Here is an 18,855-nt window from a genome sequence, read left to right as displayed (position 1 = left end):
TCTGAAGGGAAAGTTGAGACCCAGGAAAGTCCCGGCATTCATTCATTCATTCATTCATTCATCCATTCATTCCTCACTCACTCCCTCACGAGTTTGTTTGGAGCCTGCTTTGTGCCAGACACTAGAGCTGGGGATACAGAAGGGGTAGAAGCAAGATTCCTGCTTTTTAGAAGCTTGTATTTTAGTGGCAGGAGACAGACAATAATTTAAATATGTAGGTAGAGCTATAGGGGAACTTGAGGGCCAGAAGAGGGCCAGGTGTGTAGGAGACAGCATCAGGAAGGTGACTTAAGTGTGGAAGGCTCTGGAATGCTCATATAGAACCATTGCTCTCCATGGCCCATTGTGACAGGGTCAGTTCTAGAGTATAGGCCTGATGTCGGTAAGAACCTGGCGAAAGAAATACTTTGAGAGGGACAACGTGGAATCCGTGTTGGGTGGTACCCTTCCGGGGGACAGCAACACCCAATGGGTCAGAAGGGCCACAAGGACTCCCTTTACACTTGTGAAGGGTAAGAAGCATCCCTCTTATGGCTTCCTTGCTCCCCATCCTCAATCCCATTCCTACCCTGCCATTGAGTCCCAGATGACACCCTGACGTCTTCCACCATTGGGGATGCTGAGAGGTCCCTGTGTTTAGCACAGAAGAGGATGTCTCAGCCCAGAGGAGGCTTAGTTGTCAGGTCAACCAAGCCAGAGAGGCTCTGTCCTGGTCAGGAGAGGCCAAAGACCCCATCAGTCACATGTCTGTTTCTTCTCTCAGGTCTCCTGTGAGCAGCCTCCGTGAGGCCCTGGACCAGTGCATGACAGCCCTGGACCTCTTCCTCACCAACCAGTTCTCAGAAGCACTCAGCTACCTCAAACCCAGGTGAGCTCAAGGGGTGGGTATGACACATGCAGGTACCCACGTAGGGACGGACATGGATTGGGGGAACCCCGTGAATACGCCATGGATTGGGGGAACCCCATGAATACGTCACACTGACCCCTGAAAAGTTTTATCCAAATGGCCCAGGCACCCCTCTCCCCCAGCGTGTGAGCAGCCAGGTGGTTTGCACAGTCATTGAGGGCTGGTGACTTCCTAGCCCATTGAATCCACTGCAGGTGATTTCCTGTTCCCTTTCCCAGCCAGTCTGAACTGCTCCTTCCCCCGTTAGGACTGTTCGCTGGGCCTTTGGGTAGTGACAAGGGCTGCGCTTTGAGGCATTTCTCCAGTGTTTGCTGTTGTTCTGTTTGTTTAGTTTTGAGACAGGGTCTCCGAGCCAACCTCTGACTTGAGATCCTCCTGCCACTGCCTCCCAAGGGCTAGGATTCCCAGCATGCACCACCAGGCCTGGGAAACTGTTTCTGAATAATATGTGCCTGCAGGGTTTCTTTCCTAATCCCAATCCCCCATGTCTATTTGGTTTTTAAAACTGAGGTATAATTCAGATACCATAAAATTCACTTTTAATAAAACAATTTATTTGTGTGTGTGTGTGTGTGTGTGTGTGTGTGTGTGTATAGGGAGTTAGGTCTCTTGCTGCCACCTTGTGTGGCCCTGGGATTAAACTTGGTCTTTCAGGCCTGCATAAAGCTGAGCGATCTCATTATCCCAAAATTCACCGCTTTGTCACTTTAAAAACTCATCTCTTAGTAGATACAACTGTAGTTTTCACTGGGTGTGTGGTGCACACCTCTACTCCCAGTACTTGGAGGCAGAGGCAGGTGGATCTCTGTGAGTTCGAGACCAGGCCTGGTCTATATAGTGAGTTTCACGACACCCAGGGTAACACAGAAAGATCCTTTCTAAAAAGAAAAGAATTTAGCTTTCTTACCTGGATATGATGGTGCCCTCCACCCCAGAACTTGGAAGGCAGAGACAGAAAGTTCTTAAGTTCAAAGTCATCCTCTGCTAGAGAACAAATTCAAGGCCAGCCTGGGCTACATGAGCTCCTTACCCTGAAAAGCAAAAACAAAAGAATTCTTAAGCTTTCTTATCCACAGGCCCCACATTGTTTCCCTCATCCCCTTACTGTATTACAATATTTAACCAAATTACTAATTGAGATTATTATACCTTCATAATCATTGCATCTCTTATATCTTTGTCAGCACACACACACCTCAAAACCAAACCCACAGCTCTCATCCTAAACGGAACAGGAGAGAGTTTATTCTGGCGCCCATTTTGAGTGACCGTATCCTGGGAGCACAGATTGAGGTTACCCCAAATTCCATGTTCCAGTATGGAAGCAGTCTCATGAAAATTTTTCATAGTTTTATAGAACAGATAAAATCGTAAATCAAGGCAAGTATAAATACATTGGTAGTTACATCAGAGAGACAGAACAAGGTGAGGGAGGCCTTGCTAACCGTCTCAGGATGCTCTTACGGCAGCCTTAGCTTCTGGATTGGTGGGAGCTGGTAGCCCACTAAGGTCATAGATTCCATGTTAGTTCCGACACAGGCGTGGCCAGGAATGGCTGGAGCCCTAGATAAGGTAACTAGCCTTTTGGACCCGAGACATTCCAGTCTCTCATTGCAGGAGTTTTCCTTCGTTATTATCGCTCACTGTCAGGATGAGTCGTGTGTCTGATGAGCTAGGCAGCGTTTCCTTGCTGGACTTGTTAGTGGTCTTGGCTCCTCATCTCCTAGCGTGATGTCTTTGACACCCTCCACAGGGTGACGCCATCACCACGTGAACTGCTAGCGAATCTGCCATAGCTGTTGTGTTGGCTAGTTTTATGTGAGCTTGACACAAGCTAGGGTCATCTGTGAGGAGGGAGCCTCATTTGGGAACGAGCCTCCGGAATTTCAGGCTGTAGGCAAGCTTGCTGGGCATTTTCTTAATTAGACTACTTTGATGTGGAAGAGCCTAATCCACTGTGGGTGGGGCCATCCTGGGCTGGTGGTCCTGGGCTCTATAAGAAAGCAGGCTGAGCAAGCCAGTAAGCAGCGTCCTCCATGGCCTCTGCATCAGCTCCTGCCCCCAGGATCCTGCCCTGGTTGAGTTCCTGTCCTGACTCTGTCCGTGATGAAGAGTGATGTGGAAGTGTAAACCTAACAAACCCTTTCCTCCCCAAGTCGCTTTGGTCATAGTGTTCGTCACAGCAACAGTGACCCTAATCCTGGTTCCTCCTCCAGTGTAATCTGTGTGTCCCTTCTCAGAGCTGTTTCAGGTCTTCTACTCTTCCTGTCTGTCCAGGTTTCAGAGCAGTGGGCTGGGACAAAGGTCTCTTTCATTCTGTAGTTTTGTAATCGACTCTTTCTGTTCTAGGAAGTTTCCTTATTCTTCTGTTCCCTTTCCTTCAGCCAGGTGTTGGCCTTCCCAGGTGAGCCTTCTCTAAGCTTCGCCTTCCCTCCCTTCTCCTTTACGTGTCTTTTCAAAGGTGTGTGTGTGCGTGTATGTGTGTGTGTGCGCACGCGTGTATGCATGTATATGTGTGTATGCGTGTGCGTGTATGCGTGTGTGCGTGTATGCATGTGTGTATATGTGTGTGCGTGTATGCACGTGTGTATTGTGTGCGTGTATGCATGTGTGTGCACATGTGTTTGTGTGTGCACACGTGTGTGTGTGTGCACGCACGCACGTGCGTATATGTGTGTGTGCATATGCATGTGCGTGTGGGGGCACCGCACACTTGTTGAGGTCAGAGCACAACTTTCAGGAGTCCGTTCTCTCCCTCCACCGTGTGGATTCAGGGATTGAACTCAGGTCTTCAGGCTTTGGAGCAAGCGCCTTTACTCACTGAGCCAACTTGCTGAGCCCTCCCTTGCATTTCCGTCTTTTCCCTCCGAGTGCCATTAAGTTCTTCCCCTGACTTTGTTTCCTCCATGATGCCATGAGTAATTTCCTAGTGTTCACTGTTTCTCTGCGTATTCTTTTTGGTACTTAACATCTATTTTTCTTTCTTCTTTTTTTTTATTCTTGTATACACGTGTGTGATGCACATGTGTCAGGGTTTGTGTAAATGTGTGTGTGCAGGCATGTGGAGGCCCAAGGCTGATGGTGGAATCATCCTTGATTGCTCTCCTACCCCATCGGTTGAGGCAGGGTCTTGGAATCAAGCCTACAGCCTGCCCAAGTGGCTAGTCTTGCTACCCAGCTTGCTCTGAGGGGTCCCCAATCTCCACATCCTTGGGGTAGAATCCCAGGTGGGTCACCATGCCACCCAGCATTTATGTGGGGCTCTGGGGATCTTCCAGTCCCCGTACTCAGACTGCAACTGCTTTAACTGCTGAGCTGTTTTTCCAGTCCCCCTTTATATTTTTATTTGTATTTTATGCATGTTGGTGTGTGCCTGCATGTGTGTCTATGTATCGTGTGTGTCTGGTGCCCAGGCAAAGAACCGGAAGAGCGATTCAGATCCCCTGGAAGTGGAGTTTAAAAAAGTTGTGAACCATCATGTGGGTGCTGGGAATTGAATCTGGATTCTTAGCAAGGTGAACGCCTTTAACTGCTGAGTCATATATCCAGCCATCATCTCCTTTTATTGGAGACAAAATCTTACTATTTAGTCCAGGATGACCCCAAACTTGAGATCCTCCTGCCTCAGGTTGCCCATTTCTGGGATTGCAGGTGTGTGCCACCACACCTGGAACCCAGGATGCCTGCCCCACTTGTAGGACAAGCTGTTTCCCTGTGCCAGTCTGAGGGGTCAGTGGCACGTTCCTTGCACCTCACCTTAGGGCGACCAAAATTATCATATGTCCCAGGGAAGTAAAGTCATACCCCACCCATGACAACCAAAGACTCTTTCCAGAAACTGTCAGATTTCCTTCTGCAGAGCAGAGACAAAAGCCCCTCATCACCTTCCCTGAGAACCACGGCTCTAGAGTGGTGGTCACCAGTAACAGCCACAGGCCCTGGTCCCATTTATAGCCATTCAGAGAAGGCTGGATCCACAGCCATTCATGATTCCGTGCTGAACACGGGTCTGCTTGGCGGTTCTGCCTCTAGTGAGGTGGATAGCACCTTTCTGTGCTTATTGGGCTTAACAGGGTTTGCCACAGTCCCTTCCTTCTCTGCCTCTGCTATCCGAATGCCACATCTCTGAATAAGACTGCCCTGCTGGCTTATGTTTCTCAGCACTGTCTCTGGGCACATCTGGAACATAGAAGCAACTCCAGTAATTTTTCCTGATGAATAAGTGGCCATGGCTTGTCAGTGGCAGAGCTTGGATGCAAATCCAGGCCCACCCTGTGCTGCAGGCTGCATTCTGACTGCTGGGCTCTCCCAGGTCTCATGCAGGGTGGCATGGTCACCTTGCTTGGAAGGGACTCATGTGGCTTCCTCCCAGAGAGGAGGGAGGCCCTGGAAAAGGTCATGCACTGAGAGAGATAGGTGAGTTCCTGGTACAGGAAGTTCAGGGTATGGCCATGCGATGTCTTGGAGTTTCTTGGAGAACTACTAGGCCAGGTAGTTCTGGGGAGATGGCAAGGAGAGGAAATTGCTCTCTGAGAAGGATGACGGTCTCAGCGGAGGCTGACTCAGCTCAGAAGTCACCTGTCTGCAGGGCGGTTCCCTGCAACCTTGCTCAGTGGCAACTTGGGGAGTGGGCAGTTATGTGGCCCTGGCCTAGGGTTCCTAACTGGGTCCAGCAGAAGGTCTGAGGGCTCTGGATAGGGACCCCAGATGTTGAGGCTGAGGTGGGGAAGGAGGGCTGGCAAGGATTTGACAAGGCCTCAGTCTTGATTGCTAGTGGAGAAAGAGGGGGCCCACCCTCTGCACTCTCCCCTGTCATGACAGCTGGTTTGGGCCCTAGGAGGTGGGACTCCAGGGGGCATCTTTTTACAGAGCTGAGTTCAGCTCAGGGGTCCAAGTGCCACGTGTACAAGCAAGAGGTTGTGAGGCATACAGAAAACTCTGGGTGTCTGAACTTGGGGGTCACCATACCTCTGCATTCCATTTCCCAATCCAGGTTGGAGTATTCCAGGTGGTGAGCTGGTGAGGGCCAGGATTCCTGGCCACAGGTACAAGTTGGGGCCTTGGGTCTCAGACTAGAAATTCCACTTTGTCTGCCAGCTGCTTGGGCAGGGCTTCCTCCTTCCGGGCCCAGCAGGTGTAGCTGGGTGGGTAGGGCTGAGTCCTGGGACTCAGGATGCAAAGGAAGAGGGAAGAGAAGCAGGGAGAGACCCTGGGAAAGAGGCTGGGAAGCTGGGGATGTTCTGAGAGATGCTGTGGTCCTGCTAGGGAAGCCCCTCAAGGAAGTGACTCTGGAAACTGGTGGGAAGAGGGACTCACATCTACCAAGCAGGGGTGGTGTGGCCTGAGAGCTGAAAACAATTTCAGTCACTCAAGAAGCTCCCGAGCAGAAAGATCATTGTATTCATTTCCCTCTTTCTTTCCTTTGTTTCTTCCCTTCCTTCCTCCCCCACTCCCCATTTTGTGTGTGTGTGGGGGGGTCTCTGGCTGGCCTGGAACTTGCCATTTAGACCAGGATAGCCTCGAATTTACAGAGATTCGCCTGCCTCTGCATCCTGAGTGTATTGGGATTAAAGGTGTGTTCCACCATGCCTGGCCGTATTTGTTTTTCTACAGAGGGGAATCCTGAGACTCAGAGAGGCCAAGAGACCTACCAGAGTCAGGTGACTGTCACAGCCAAGATTCCAGCCTGTGTCTGAGGGACTCTAAAGTCCAGGTTCAGCACCCCCACCCCCAGCAACAGACGGCCGGATCCTTTCCATTAGCCACTGTTCCTACTCAGAGTAGTCACAGCTGGAAGGTGTTGGGAACCGGCAGGACTGGGAGAAATCCAGTCTTCTGTTCCTTTGGTCCTCAAGAATTCTGACCTATAGCAGGTAGATAATGGTGCATGCCTCTAATCCCAGCACTGGGGAAACGAGGGAGATGTTTAGTGAAATCTAAGACCCTGCCTCAAAACAAAACAAAATAAACCAAAAATCAAAAACCTCACCTCTGAGGGTTACCCAGAAGGAAAAGTAATGTCCATAGGCTTTGCTAGTTTAATTAGAAAGGAAGACGGCCAAAGTCACGTGATCTAACCATAAAACCCTTTATGAAACCTCGCCATCTCTCCTCTGAAGTTCTCAGCATTGGCGTGATACTGAGGAGTTTAGAAAATAATGCCGGGCAGTGGTGGCGGCACGCCTTTAATACTAGCACTTGGAGGCAGAGGCAGGCAGATCTCTGTGAGTTCGAGACCAGCCTGGTCTACAAGAGCTAGTTCCAGGACAGGTTCCAAAACCACAGAGAAACCCTGTCTCGAAAAACCAAAAAAAAAGAAAATAATTGACCAAGGCACTTGGGGAAGGGACCGAAACCGTGCGGGCTTCTGCCGTGGCAGGCAAGCTGTTCCCCTGCCATCCTCAGCGGCCCCAGCCTCAGCAGCCCCGGCCTCAGCACCATCACCCCCTGTTGCTGTGGTAACAGTCAACTTCCAGGCTGCTAAGGGGTCCCTCCAAGTGCTACGAGGAACTGGCATTTTTCCAGCTATTACTGCCCACTGCTATCTCCACATTGGGCTAAATCTGCCCCTCATACCGTGGGACACTTCTTAGTCTAGAAGCTTGGGTCAGTGGAGGCTCGGGGAGGCAGGAGGTGAGGGCTTTCTGAGGCTGGCCTGGTTCAACCCTGCCACATCAGACCACAGAAGTGAGTCACACCAAGCCCTGCCCCACGGTCCCCACAGTCTGCAGAGGAGAGTTAAACCTGTGCTTACGGGCAGAGTGTGGTCTGTGCCCTGTCAGAGGCATGTGGTTCCCAAGGAGAAACCTGGATTCCCAGGGGTCCTGAAGGCTTGAGGGCTGTGGTGAGCGAGTCAGAAAGCTGGAGGAGCAGCCTGGGCAAGGGCCCGGAAGAGGAACGTGCGAGGGTTTGGTTGTCAGGCTTGGTGGCAAGATCCTTTGCTGGCTGAGCCACCTCGCTGACCCCAGGGTTGCACTCTTGAGTGCTGGGAGGTTCAGCTGGGAGCTGTAGGTCAGATGAGATGGGGAACCAGTGGTAACCGGCCTAGATGGTGCTGGGGACAGGCAGGACCACAGGAGGTGGGGCAGAAGGCAAGAGGCAGGTACCCGGTGTGTGGGTGTGTGGGTGTGTGGGAAGAACAGCCTCAGGCCAGCACCAGGACCTGTGGCTCTTCCCCAGGAAGGCCATTTGGGGTCACTCAGCAGGAAGAAGAGGAGCTGGGAACTGGACCAAGATTTTTTTTTTAATTGAGAAAAAGATGTGAGGTCATTTTATTCCTTTCTTAGTAACAGGTATCAGGGTGGGGAGAACAAAATGGGGTGCTGGGAATCAGATCCCTCTGTGGGGATGCTCAAGCTTCCCAGCATCCCTTATCCCTCCCTGCTTTGGGCACTTGGTGTGGGCATGAGAGGGCAGAGGCAGGGTGTGATTGACAAAGCTGCAGGAAGACAAAAGGCACTGGTGGGTTCTATTTTGGGCCTGAGGGAGAGAAGCCTCCTTTGGGGACCCAGGTAAGGCCAGAGGCTCTCCAGCGTCCTGACATAGGTCCTTTCCCTTTCTTGGCTTTGGTCTTCGACTTGTTAGCTTTTAAACCCTTGGCAGTTTCCTGCTTGCCTGTAATGCCTCCGTTACTTCCTCTCACTCCCAGCCGTGCTCTCCCTCCCTCTTTGGACAGAGGTCATTTGAGATGCCATGAAAGGGTCTGTATCCCCTGCAGCCAGCCAGCCACCTCTGGTGCTCTCAGTGTCTGCTTTGTCCTGCAGAACCAAGGAGAGCATGTACCACTCACTGACATATGCCACCATCCTGGAGATGCAGGCCATGATGACCTTCGACCCCCAGGACATCCTGCTTGCTGGCAACATGATGAAGGAAGCACAGTCGCTGTGTCAGAGGTGGGAGCCGTGGGGGCAGGAGTAGGGTAGCGAGGCCCATTGTCTCCTCCTACCCATGTGCCTGGTGTGGGAGAGGGTAGTGTGGCTACCCACATGCCTGGTGTGGAATAGGGTAGCAAGGCCCACCCCACTTTCTCCTTCCTACCCACGTGCCTGGTGTGGGATAGGGTAGCGAGGCCCACCCCACCGTCTCCTCCTACCCATGTGCCTGGTGTGGGATAGGGTAGCGAGGCCCACCCCACCGTCTCCTCCTACCCATGTGCCTGGCGTGTTGGCTAAGCGCTGCTGCTGCTGCTGCCGAGGACATATGTCCTCCAGTGCCGAGAGCTGGCCCTGTTGGCACGGCTGTAGAGCCTTGTCGGAGCCGATTGCTGGGGAGTAAATGGATTCTGTCTGCCACTTTTTCACTCTGTCTTGGGCGGGTCCCTCCAGAACTCAACTTTCTTCATTTATAAAAGAGGCGTGATGACGTTTGAGTCACTGGGGTTGCCCTGGTGACCTGGTGGCAGGGCCTGGTGTGTACTTGAGTGAGTTTAGCCCAGCCTATGAGTGAACTAACTGTCCCGAGTGTTAACGTGTGTATCCGTGGGGTCACTGGCCATGGGGCACACACTCGCCTCTGTGCTGGCCCAGGCCCTGGTGATCCAGGAAATCTTTAGGCCTGGACTAGGGCTTGGGACTCAGTTGGTAGAGCTCCTGTCTAGCATATGGGGTGCTCTGAGTTTGGACGTCAGCAGGGTGAAGAAGGGAGGAAGGATCCCAGCAAGTCCGCCCTGGACCCGAGTCTGGAGGGGCCTGTGGGAGGTGCTTACAAGCCTTCAAGTATTTGAAAGCCTAGCAAAGGGTGTCTATGTAAAGACAAGTGGGACCTAGGCCGGCCCCTCTTTCAACCTCAGGAATCACCGGAGCCCCTTTTCCTTCTCCAGGCATCGGAGGAAGTCTTCTGTGTCGGACTCTTTCAGCAACCTGGTACACCGTCCCACCATGGACCAGTTCACAGAAGGTGGGGCATCCGAGATGCCTTTCCTGGCATGGGCTCTGGTGGCCCAGAGAGGGGAGGGTGGTGTGGAGGGGAGAGGGAAGTAGAGGGGAGGAGAGAAAAGTTCTCCATTCTGGTGTCCCTAAGGAGGCTGAGCTATGGCCTGGGGCCTTTGGAGGAAGGGATAGAACAGGAGAAGCCCAGCCACCCAACAACATTATCAGCTAAGGTCCCGGAAGCCTGAAAAATGTGGCTTTGCTCCTCAGGCCCGGGGCCAGCCGTGTAGAAAGGGCCTCTGTGACTTCATGTGCCCCGGGAGGGAATATGGCTTTACTTGAGCCTCCCACCTTTGCTTTTTTCCTGCAGAGGAGATCCACGCAGAGGTCTGCTATGCAGAGTGCCTGCTGCAGAGAGCGGCCCTGACCTTTTTGCAGGTGAGGAAGCTCCCCTCATCCCAGCCCACACCAGAGATGTACAGAGAGCCCTGGAATTCTGGGTCAGTCCTGGAGTTCAAGCAAGACTTGCCTCCTCAGAGGTGGCAAGGCCTGAGGCTCAGCAACCCAACCCTGGGCAAGGTGGATGAGGAGGGCAGGTGTTTCCTCCTCCCCGACCCCATGTGCTCACAGCGGTGCTGCTGCTTTCTGGTCACTGCTGCTGCTCCTCTCAAGAGTCACGTGGACACAGGCATTGCCACAAAGCTGCTTGGCTTGATCTATGCAGCAAACACTTGTAGCAAATAATATAGCGGGCTTCTGTAGGTCTATAGAGCTGTCATTTTGCCTGTGTGTGTGGTGTGTGGAGGGCAGAGGTTATCAGGTATCTTCCTCTCTCTACCTTTTAACATATTTAGTGCATATGTGTGTGTGTGTGTGTGACTGTGTGTATACATGTGGGCCTGTGACAGGGAGGGGGAAGCATGCCATAGACGTGTGGAGGCCAGAGGAGAACTTTCCGGGAACTGGTTCTCTCCTACTTTGTTTTTGAGGCACTGGACAACCAATGGTGTGCTCTTTCCTGGAGAAGACCACCCCGCCCACTCCTGGCTTCCCTCAGTTGCCTGTAGTTCTGTGTGTAGGTTGAGGCCTCATGGGCTGTCCCCTGTCCACTTTGGCGTGTCCATTGGTGTCATCCTTGGTCAACTCACTGTTGGGTAGCCATGGTGATGAGACTTTAGGTGAATGGCTTCAGACATCCTGGGAGACACAATCTCTCAGCCAACTCCTTACAATCTTTGTCCTCTTTCTCCAATGTTCCCTGAGCCTTAGGTGTGGGAGTGTTCTGTAGATGTAGCCAATGGGACTGGGCGCCACCACTCTGTGTTTTGATTGGTTGGGGTTTTCTGCAATGGTCTCCATCTGTTGCAAAACGCTGCCTTGATGAGAGGTGAAGACTACACATATCTGTGGGTATAAAGACAGATGTTTCTAGTTGTTGTTAGGGATTAGGCCGGTTTAGTAAGTCAATGGGTCTGGCTTCTCCTGCCATACTTAGGACTTTAATGGCACTCGTAGCTGGCTAGGCTTCCAATAATAGGCATGCTGTCCCTTTACCGAGCGGTCTTCAGTCCGATGATGGAGCTATTGGTTACTGCCAAGGTATGCATGCCGTTGGTGTGCCTTAGGCTTATCGTGCCATGCCGTGTCACTGCTGTGGGTCATCGGTGTCATGGGCAGGTGTAGGGATTAATGAGTCCTGGCCTTCAGCTGCTTTTCCCTCCTAGAACCTTCTAATATAAGTTACTAGAAGCTGTGCCTAGTTAGAGGATCAGAGGATGGGATTATCACCTGTTGACCATTGACTACAGTGTATTTAAGCCTACATGGTGCTATTAAAGAGGGGCTTTTGGTATCAGTGTTAAAAGGTCTGCGTGTCGGTCTGTCTCTGCGTCTGTGTTCTCAACCTCCAGCCCCTTGTCCGAAGCTCGCGAACTGGGTTCTAGCGCACAGAATGCAGACACAGGGGCGCGGTGCACGGCAGGCAGGTATCCTTAGGTTTTAAAATCTTTTTGGCTCTCAGATGACGGAGCTGAACTGATCCTAATCCTCAGTTTAGGACTCACTAGGACAAGAATGGCATTTTATTTTATTTGGATTTTATTATATATTATCATCACACACATACCCTGATTCTGCTGGAGGCTGAGCCTACATAGCAAGACTCATCCCTCCGCCCCGACACTGTCCTCCTCATCACCCCGCACTGGTGACCCCGTTTGTGTCTAACCAGCATATTGTTGCTTTGGCTGCTCTTGTGTCACAGAGGCTTCCAGGTGTGTGGAGTGTGGGTTCTGCATCTTTGAGTGACTGGATAATGTCTCTTATGTAAACATGCCTCGGTTTACCTAGCTGTGGAAGGTGAGCCTCGGTTGCATTTGGTTTTGGTTTCATGGACACTGATGCTGTGAACATTCCAGATAATGCCTTTTAGCCCAAGTCCATTCATTTCTGAGGTGACACCCAGGACTGGGGCACAAGACAGGCTAGAGATTGCTGGGACTTTAAATAATTTTTTACAGTAATTACCTTTGACGTTCCAAAAATGAGCAACCTTCCTTATCTGGCATGATCCTTCTACCCAGAGGGGCACGCAGTTTACCCTGTGTGTGTGTGTCTGTCTGCTCTGGGTGACCTCTGACCACTCCCACTTCATCTGTCATGTGTCTGGGAACAGGGCGGAAGGCTGTCAAGGCCCATAGCCGTGTGTGACCCTGCAGCCTACAGTTACCTGCCTTGGACTCAGTTCTCTTCGTCTCTCCCCACCACAGGACGAGAACATGGTGAGCTTCATCAAGGGTGGCATCAAAGTTCGAAACAGCTACCAGACCTACAAGTAAGTGGGTCCAGCCTGGGGCTAAGGAGTCTTTTACCCGTCCCCTCAGACTGCATTGTGGGAGAAGTAGAAAGCTGAGAACTCAGACAGATTTCTGTACCTCCCCGGAATCTCCATTTTCTGGAATAATGTTCTCCTGGTTTTCTGGCTATACTTGTATGTTTGGCTTCTTGAATGCCTTGTCTGCTGGGGAAGAAACTGACCCAGGGTCTGCACAGACAGCCTTTGCTGGTGGGCAGGGGGCAGATGGACAGAGGACTTTAAGGAACAGCAGCAGAACTACGCATCTGTAAAGGCCCAAATGCTGCTCTTCCTATAAAGTCTTTTTTTTTTGGTTTTTCGAGACAGGGTTTCTCTGTGGCTTTGGAGCCTGTCCTGGAACTAGCTCTTGTAAACCAGGCTGGTCTCGAACTCACAGAGATTCACCTGCCTCTGCCTCCCAAGTGCTGGGATTAAAGGCGTGCGCCACCACCGCCCGGCCCATAAAGTCTTCCTTGACCTTTTTTCTTTCCCCTCCGAGACAAGGCTTCTCTGTAGCTTTGGTGTCTGACCTGAAACTAGCTCTTGTAGACCAGGCTGACCTTGAACTCACAAAGATCTGCCTGCCTCTGCCTCCCGAGTGCTGGGATTAAAGGCATGCGCCACCACCACCCAACTTCTTCCTTGACCTTTTTAACATACAGGAATGGCATGTGTGTGTACAGACATAGACACACATACACATAGATGAATGCTCTCTGTCTTAGGGTTTCTGTTGCTGTGAAGAGACACCATGACCGTGGCACCTCTTATAAATGAAAAACATTTAATTTAAGCTTACATTTTCATAGGTTTAGTTCAGTATCATCACGGCGTGACGGCAGACGTGGTGCTGGGGTAAGAGATAAGGGTCCTACATTTTGACCTGGAGGCAACAGGAAGTGGGTGTGGCTTGAGCATCTGTGAGACCTCAAAGCCCCTCCCCCACAGTGACACGGTTCCTATAACAAGGCCATACCTACTCTGTCAACAAAGCCACACCTCCTAATAGTTCCTTTTGTGCCAGAATCGTTTCCACACTGTCTAGGTCCCTGACAAAAGTTCTCTGGGCCGGGGACAGCTGTACTAATGGTTAAAAGCCTGAAGACAACCCAGATCACTTTTACCCAGTGTGGTGCTGCAGCCCTTATGTACAAGTTGGAAATCAGATGAAGCTCTGAAAACCCCGCCCTCCCTCCCTGAGTTGTACATTAGAACTTATTTCCTGTTACACTTTGAAAACACTTGCTGTCTTTCCTCCCCCACCAGGGTGACCGTCCCCTGCACAGGACAGCTAAAGGCCTGTGCTAGATTGTTCAGGGACAGCTAGACAAGTGCTTCAGTCCTCCCAATGTCCTGCCAGCTTCCAAAATGGTGACAGCAGAGCATACACCTGGTCAGGCCACCCCTCCCAACTCCAGAGGCCCCTCTGGCTTACAGAGTGGAGCCATGGGTCCAATCAGCCTGTGAGCTCCCCCTGCCCCGTCTTTGCTGCCCCTCCCACATCACTCTGCTGAAGACCGGTAGGGCTGCTCTAGGCTCTTCAAATATGCCAAACTCATCTGTGCCTCACAGCTTTCTGACGTGCTTCAGTCAGAACAGTTTGCGGGGGGCTAGTTCCAACTCACCTCACAGGTTCTAGGTCACATGTCACTGCCCAGGTTCTAGTTTATATGCCTCCTCCCAGGTTCTAGGTCACATGTCACCGCCCAGGTTCTAGATCATATGTCTCCTCCCAGGTTCTGCTCACACGTCACTGCCCAGGTTCTGGATCATCTGTCTCCTCCCAGGTTCTAGCTTACATGTCACCTCTCCACTTAAATACCATCGAAGAAACCCTCTTTATCCCCAGACTAAGTCCAGATACAACCTTCTCCTCCTTTCAAGTGATTGGTGGAGACTGTCCCCTAGAGGGTAGAGCTGTGGGACAGAGCGGGTGTGTGTGTGTGTGTGTGTGTGTGTGTGTGTGTGTGTGTTACTATGCTCCCTGCTGCCCTCTAGTGCCTGGCACAGAGAGCTGGAGGTGACTGCTGGAACAATGGAAATTCGCTGAGTATCAGCTCTCTGGATTCTGAGCCCACCCTGTGAGGGAGGCCTGGGGATGTGACTCAGTCCCACCCTTCCTTCCCACAGGGAGCTGGATAGCCTCGTCCAGTCCTCGCAGTACTGCAAGGGAGAGAGCCATAGTCACTTTGAAGGAGGGGTGAAGCTTGGTGTAGGAGCCTTCAACCTGGTGAGTGGGAGCCCCTCATTTCTTTAGTGCCTGGGCCAGATGCAGCTCCCCTGCATGGCCTTGTCCCCTATAAGGTCAGCCCTGTGTGCCACTGGGCCTGGCTGTGTGCTAGGCATGGGACCTAGAAATGATTCTTAAATATCACCAGAGGTTCAAACTGGGGTGTCATAAAGGGTGACATCTCTAGAGAGTCTAAGTGTAGCTTGAACCCCCGAGTGGGGTAACTATAGCCATAGACATTGGCAACCCAGAAACTCAGACTGCTTCTGCCCCGGACGACTGGCTGTTAAACATTACCAGGGGTCAGAACGGAGAGGCCTGAAAACAGCTGTAACCCACAGGGGACAGGGATCTAAGTTCTCTTCGGGGCCACTGGAGAGAGCTCTAGGGGAGGAAGATGAGCCTTGAGCTGACTCTTAGATTCTCCCAGAGTTCCAGGCAGGGAAGGGTGTTCCAGGCAGAGGAGCAGCATGGGCTGGGTTGGAGCCACATGAAAATGCTGTGGAGGAAGGAGCTGGTCCTGGGAGATGGTGCAAAGGCTGGTACAGGTCTGAGAGAGGTGGCCACTTTCTGCTGCCTGGGTAACAGGCAAGTCGTCGGTGGGGCCCTCTGACTTTCCCTAGGCTGCCCTCCACACACCCACTGCCTCTGATTCCACAGACGCTGTCCATGCTTCCCACTAGGATCCTGAGGCTGCTCGAGTTTGTCGGGTTTTCAGGAAACAAGGTAACTGCCAGCCTTTGGGTGCCCTCCATCTGCCTAGTCCAGGGCTGGAGCTGGGCTCAACATAGTGGGGCTGAGGGACCATGGGGCCTGGTGCCAATCCTGGCTTAGCTCCCTCTGTGTGTGACCCTGGGGAGAGTCTAGACCTCTCTGAGCCTCAGCCTTCCCTCAGGATTTCTGAGGCCATAGATCTCTCCTAGCCCCGCGCAGGATAGAGGGTCTGTGGGATAAGGGTAGGTGTGAGGGCAGCCCCTGGAGGGACCAGAGGCCACACTGTCCTTCCGAGACTTATATCAGGATCCTGATCTCCCCCGCCCACTTGGTCACCTGCTCACTTCAAGGCCTTGAGCCAGTCCTTTCGTCCAGGGTCATCTTTTGGTGCCCCTATTTCATTTGTGAGTGTTCAGAGAGCCCTGTGCAGCAGACCTTGAGAGGAATCGGGACTCACTTAGGCCGAGGCCTTGCAAACCAGCAGGGGCTGGAAGGAGCAGACTGGGGAGGTCCCCTTGAGCAGGTCACCAGTGGGGTAGAAGGAACACTGTCCAGGAAGACGTGAGACATCCCCACCCCTTTCCCTCCTCCCTGTGGCCCTAGACAATTAATTCCTTTTCTCCCATGAGTCCCCTTTCTGTGAACATAAGAGGCTTCACCTTGTCCTGATGTGTGTGTCCTCCGTGGCCCTCTCTGATACCCGACACATATATGAACCACTGCTTTTTGGTTTGCCTGTTATTTCTCCCAAAACGACATTTTTATTTTTTTAAGATTTATTTATTTATATGTAGTGTTATGCCTGCATCTATGCCTGCATACCAGTAGAGGGCACCAGATCTCATTCTAGGTGGTTGTGAGCCACCATGTATGTAGTTGCTGGGAATTGAACTTAGGACCTCTAGAAGAGCAGCCAGTGCTCTCAACCTCTGAGCCATCTCTCCAGCCTAATGACATCATTTTTAAAAGGAAATGTTATTACACAAAATACATTTTTGCTTTTTTTGTTTTTTTAAGACAGGGTTTCTCTATGTAGCCCTGGCTGTCCTGGAACTTGTTCTGTAGACCACGCTGGCCTCAGACTCACAGAGATCCTCCTGCCTTTGCCTCCTGAGTGTTGAGATCAAAGGCGTGCGCCACCACTGCCCAGCAAATCCATCTTCGTTAATCATGAAGCATTAAGAGTGTCACAGAGAGCCAGGCGTGATGGTCCTCAGCCCTCAGGGTGCAGAGGCAGAGGCAGGAGGATCTCTGAGTTCAAGGCCTGGTCTATATGGTGGGTTTTAGGGCAGTTAGCGATACATGGTGAGACCCTGTCTCAGCAAACAAACCTAAAGAGAGTCACATCAGAAATAGATGAGGGGTTGACCACGGCTCAGAGTGTGCGGCTTCCCTTTGTGGGTGAAGGCTGAGGTGTGTGAACCCAGATCTGGGGCTTTCCCAGGGCACCATCAAAAGGACAGAGCACAAAGGAGGGAAACAGGCCACATGGCTCAGGGCCCCATAAGGCCCACGCTTGGCCCTCAGACGTCCCCTGTCTGGGGTCCACAGCTGGCGGCTCCAGGGGCTGGTGGGTTGCTCCCTGGAGCGGGCAGTTGGGTTGGTGGTCTCAGGAAGGAAGGCTGAGGTGGGAAGGTCCACCCTCACCTGCAGCTGCAGACCTGGAGCCTGCCTCAAACCAGGGCAGCTGTGGAGGGTTTGAGGCATGCCAGACATGTATTTGAGAAAGGGCATGGATGCTGAGGAAGGTAGATGGGAGCAGAGACTACACACACAGGTTGGTGCTGGTCCCAGTGAGATTCTGGAACCTTCTCCCACGGGAAGCTTTTCTGGGCCCCAGGCTTCTCGGCACCATCCGCACCAACTTGCAGTTAGGGTCATTTTTGTCAGGTCATTCCTCCTCCCAAGCAGACTGGGCTGTTGGCTTCCGTGCCCATGACAGGGTCAAGAGCAGGCGCAGATGGAGAGATGCGGGGGGGGGGGGGGGGGGGAGGGCAGCCCTTGACTCAGGGTTACCATTCTGGTGCCACCGCTCCTGGCTCCGGAGAACAGATTCTCTCATAACTGCCCACCTGGACCCCGCGACGCTTTGGGAACCCCAGTCTATCTTCTTGTCCCCCCAGGACTACGGGCTGCTGCAGCTGGAGGAGGGCGCGACAGGGCACAGCTTCCGCGCAGTGCTCTGTGTCATGCTCCTGCTGTGTTACCACACCTTCCTCACCTTCGTGCTCGGTAGGAGACCCGGTGCGCCCGGGTGGCGGGCTCCTGGGTGCCAGAGAGGCTGACCCTGCTCAGGCACCCAGGACAGGGCAGAACCAGGTCACTGGGCATGCTGCTCCTGGCCTCTCTGCAGCAGGTTCCTTCTGTGAAATGAGGGTGATTGTGCCACCTAGTGGAAGGTTTGAAGATGACAACTGCAGGCACAGAAATGGCCCCCAGGTTATAGTGAGCCTGTGATGTGCCCGGACAGTCACCCTGTTACCCAGTCACCCTGTCACCCTGGAGATAGGGAGAATCGTGCCATTTCACAGAGGGAAAGACGGAGGCCCCAAGAAGGCCATGGCAGGTTGCTAGGAGGAGCGCAGGCCTCCCGCAGTGGGAACCTGAGCAGCGCATCTCCCTGCCACCCGTAGGTACTGGAAATGTCAACATCGAGGAAGCAGAGAAGCTGTTGAAACCCTACCTGAACCGATACCCCAAGGTGAGACCAACCTCCGCTGGTCACCCCATCCCACCTGTACCCGGTGGACACCCCATCCTCATGACTGTCATTGCAGGGTGCCATCTTCCTGTTCTTTGCCGGGCGGATTGAAGCTATCAAAGGAAATATTGACACTGTGAGTGATGTGGAGGTCTCCTGGGATGTCCCAGCTCAGCGACAAGTTAGACACATAGGAGCATTCTCGGGGGCAGTGGGACCCCATGAAAGAGCAGGGCTGGGAGGAGCACTCCTGACTGGGGTGGTCTGGGGAGAGGGGGTGGCGTTTGTGCTGTAGGCTTTTGATAGAGAGATACAGGCTTGTGGCATTCCTAGTCAGGAAAAGCTGTCTGGGGCATGGTGACTAGGCTGGATGAGGTGAATGTGGGTGAGGGTAGTGAGGTCGGAGGGCAAAGAACCACAGAAGACAGAGAAGGTCACCGTCAGGGCCAAGTCCAGAACACTACGCCAATGCGGAAGACTACATTGTAGGGTCCTGGAAGCCTCCAGCTAGCCCTGCCGGGGTAAATCCCCAGGTGGGGTAACCATGGAAACCACTAGAGTCTTGGGTGTTTTCTC

The 18,855-nt window shown here is 52.5% G+C and overlaps 1 protein-coding gene across 7 annotated transcripts in view; it reads left to right on the top strand.

Annotated features, from left to right (window-relative positions):
- Positions 1–18,855, top strand: part of Ttc39a (tetratricopeptide repeat domain 39A) — a 40,299-nt gene that overhangs the window by 8,490 nt on the left and 12,954 nt on the right. For 5 of the 7 annotated variants that reach the window (XM_057785128.1, XM_057785129.1, XM_057785127.1 and 2 more), the window contains exons 2-11: positions 764–868; positions 8,674–8,805; positions 9,732–9,808; positions 10,151–10,218; positions 12,549–12,613; positions 14,765–14,864; positions 15,525–15,590; positions 17,702–17,810; positions 18,212–18,279; positions 18,356–18,415. In XM_057785128.1, coding sequence (XP_057641111.1) covers positions 804–868; positions 8,674–8,805; positions 9,732–9,808; positions 10,151–10,218; positions 12,549–12,613; positions 14,765–14,864; positions 15,525–15,590; positions 17,702–17,810; positions 18,212–18,279; positions 18,356–18,415 — 810 coding nt within the window. In that variant the 5' untranslated portion in view covers positions 764–803. Of the gene's footprint in view, positions 1–763; positions 869–3,259; positions 3,315–8,673; positions 8,806–9,731; positions 9,809–10,150; positions 10,219–12,548; positions 12,614–14,764; positions 14,865–15,524; positions 15,591–17,701; positions 17,811–18,211; positions 18,280–18,355; positions 18,416–18,855 lie in introns of those variants that run through there. The other 2 variants (XM_057785130.1, XM_057785131.1) reach the window with 2 other exon arrangements.

This window comes from Chionomys nivalis, chromosome 11 (genome assembly GCF_950005125.1).
Source record: "Chionomys nivalis chromosome 11, mChiNiv1.1, whole genome shotgun sequence".
NCBI classification, from domain to species: domain Eukaryota; kingdom Metazoa; phylum Chordata; class Mammalia; order Rodentia; family Cricetidae; genus Chionomys; species Chionomys nivalis.
Note: the sequence above shows the minus strand (reverse complement) of the source record. Positions and strands in the feature narration are given on the sequence as shown.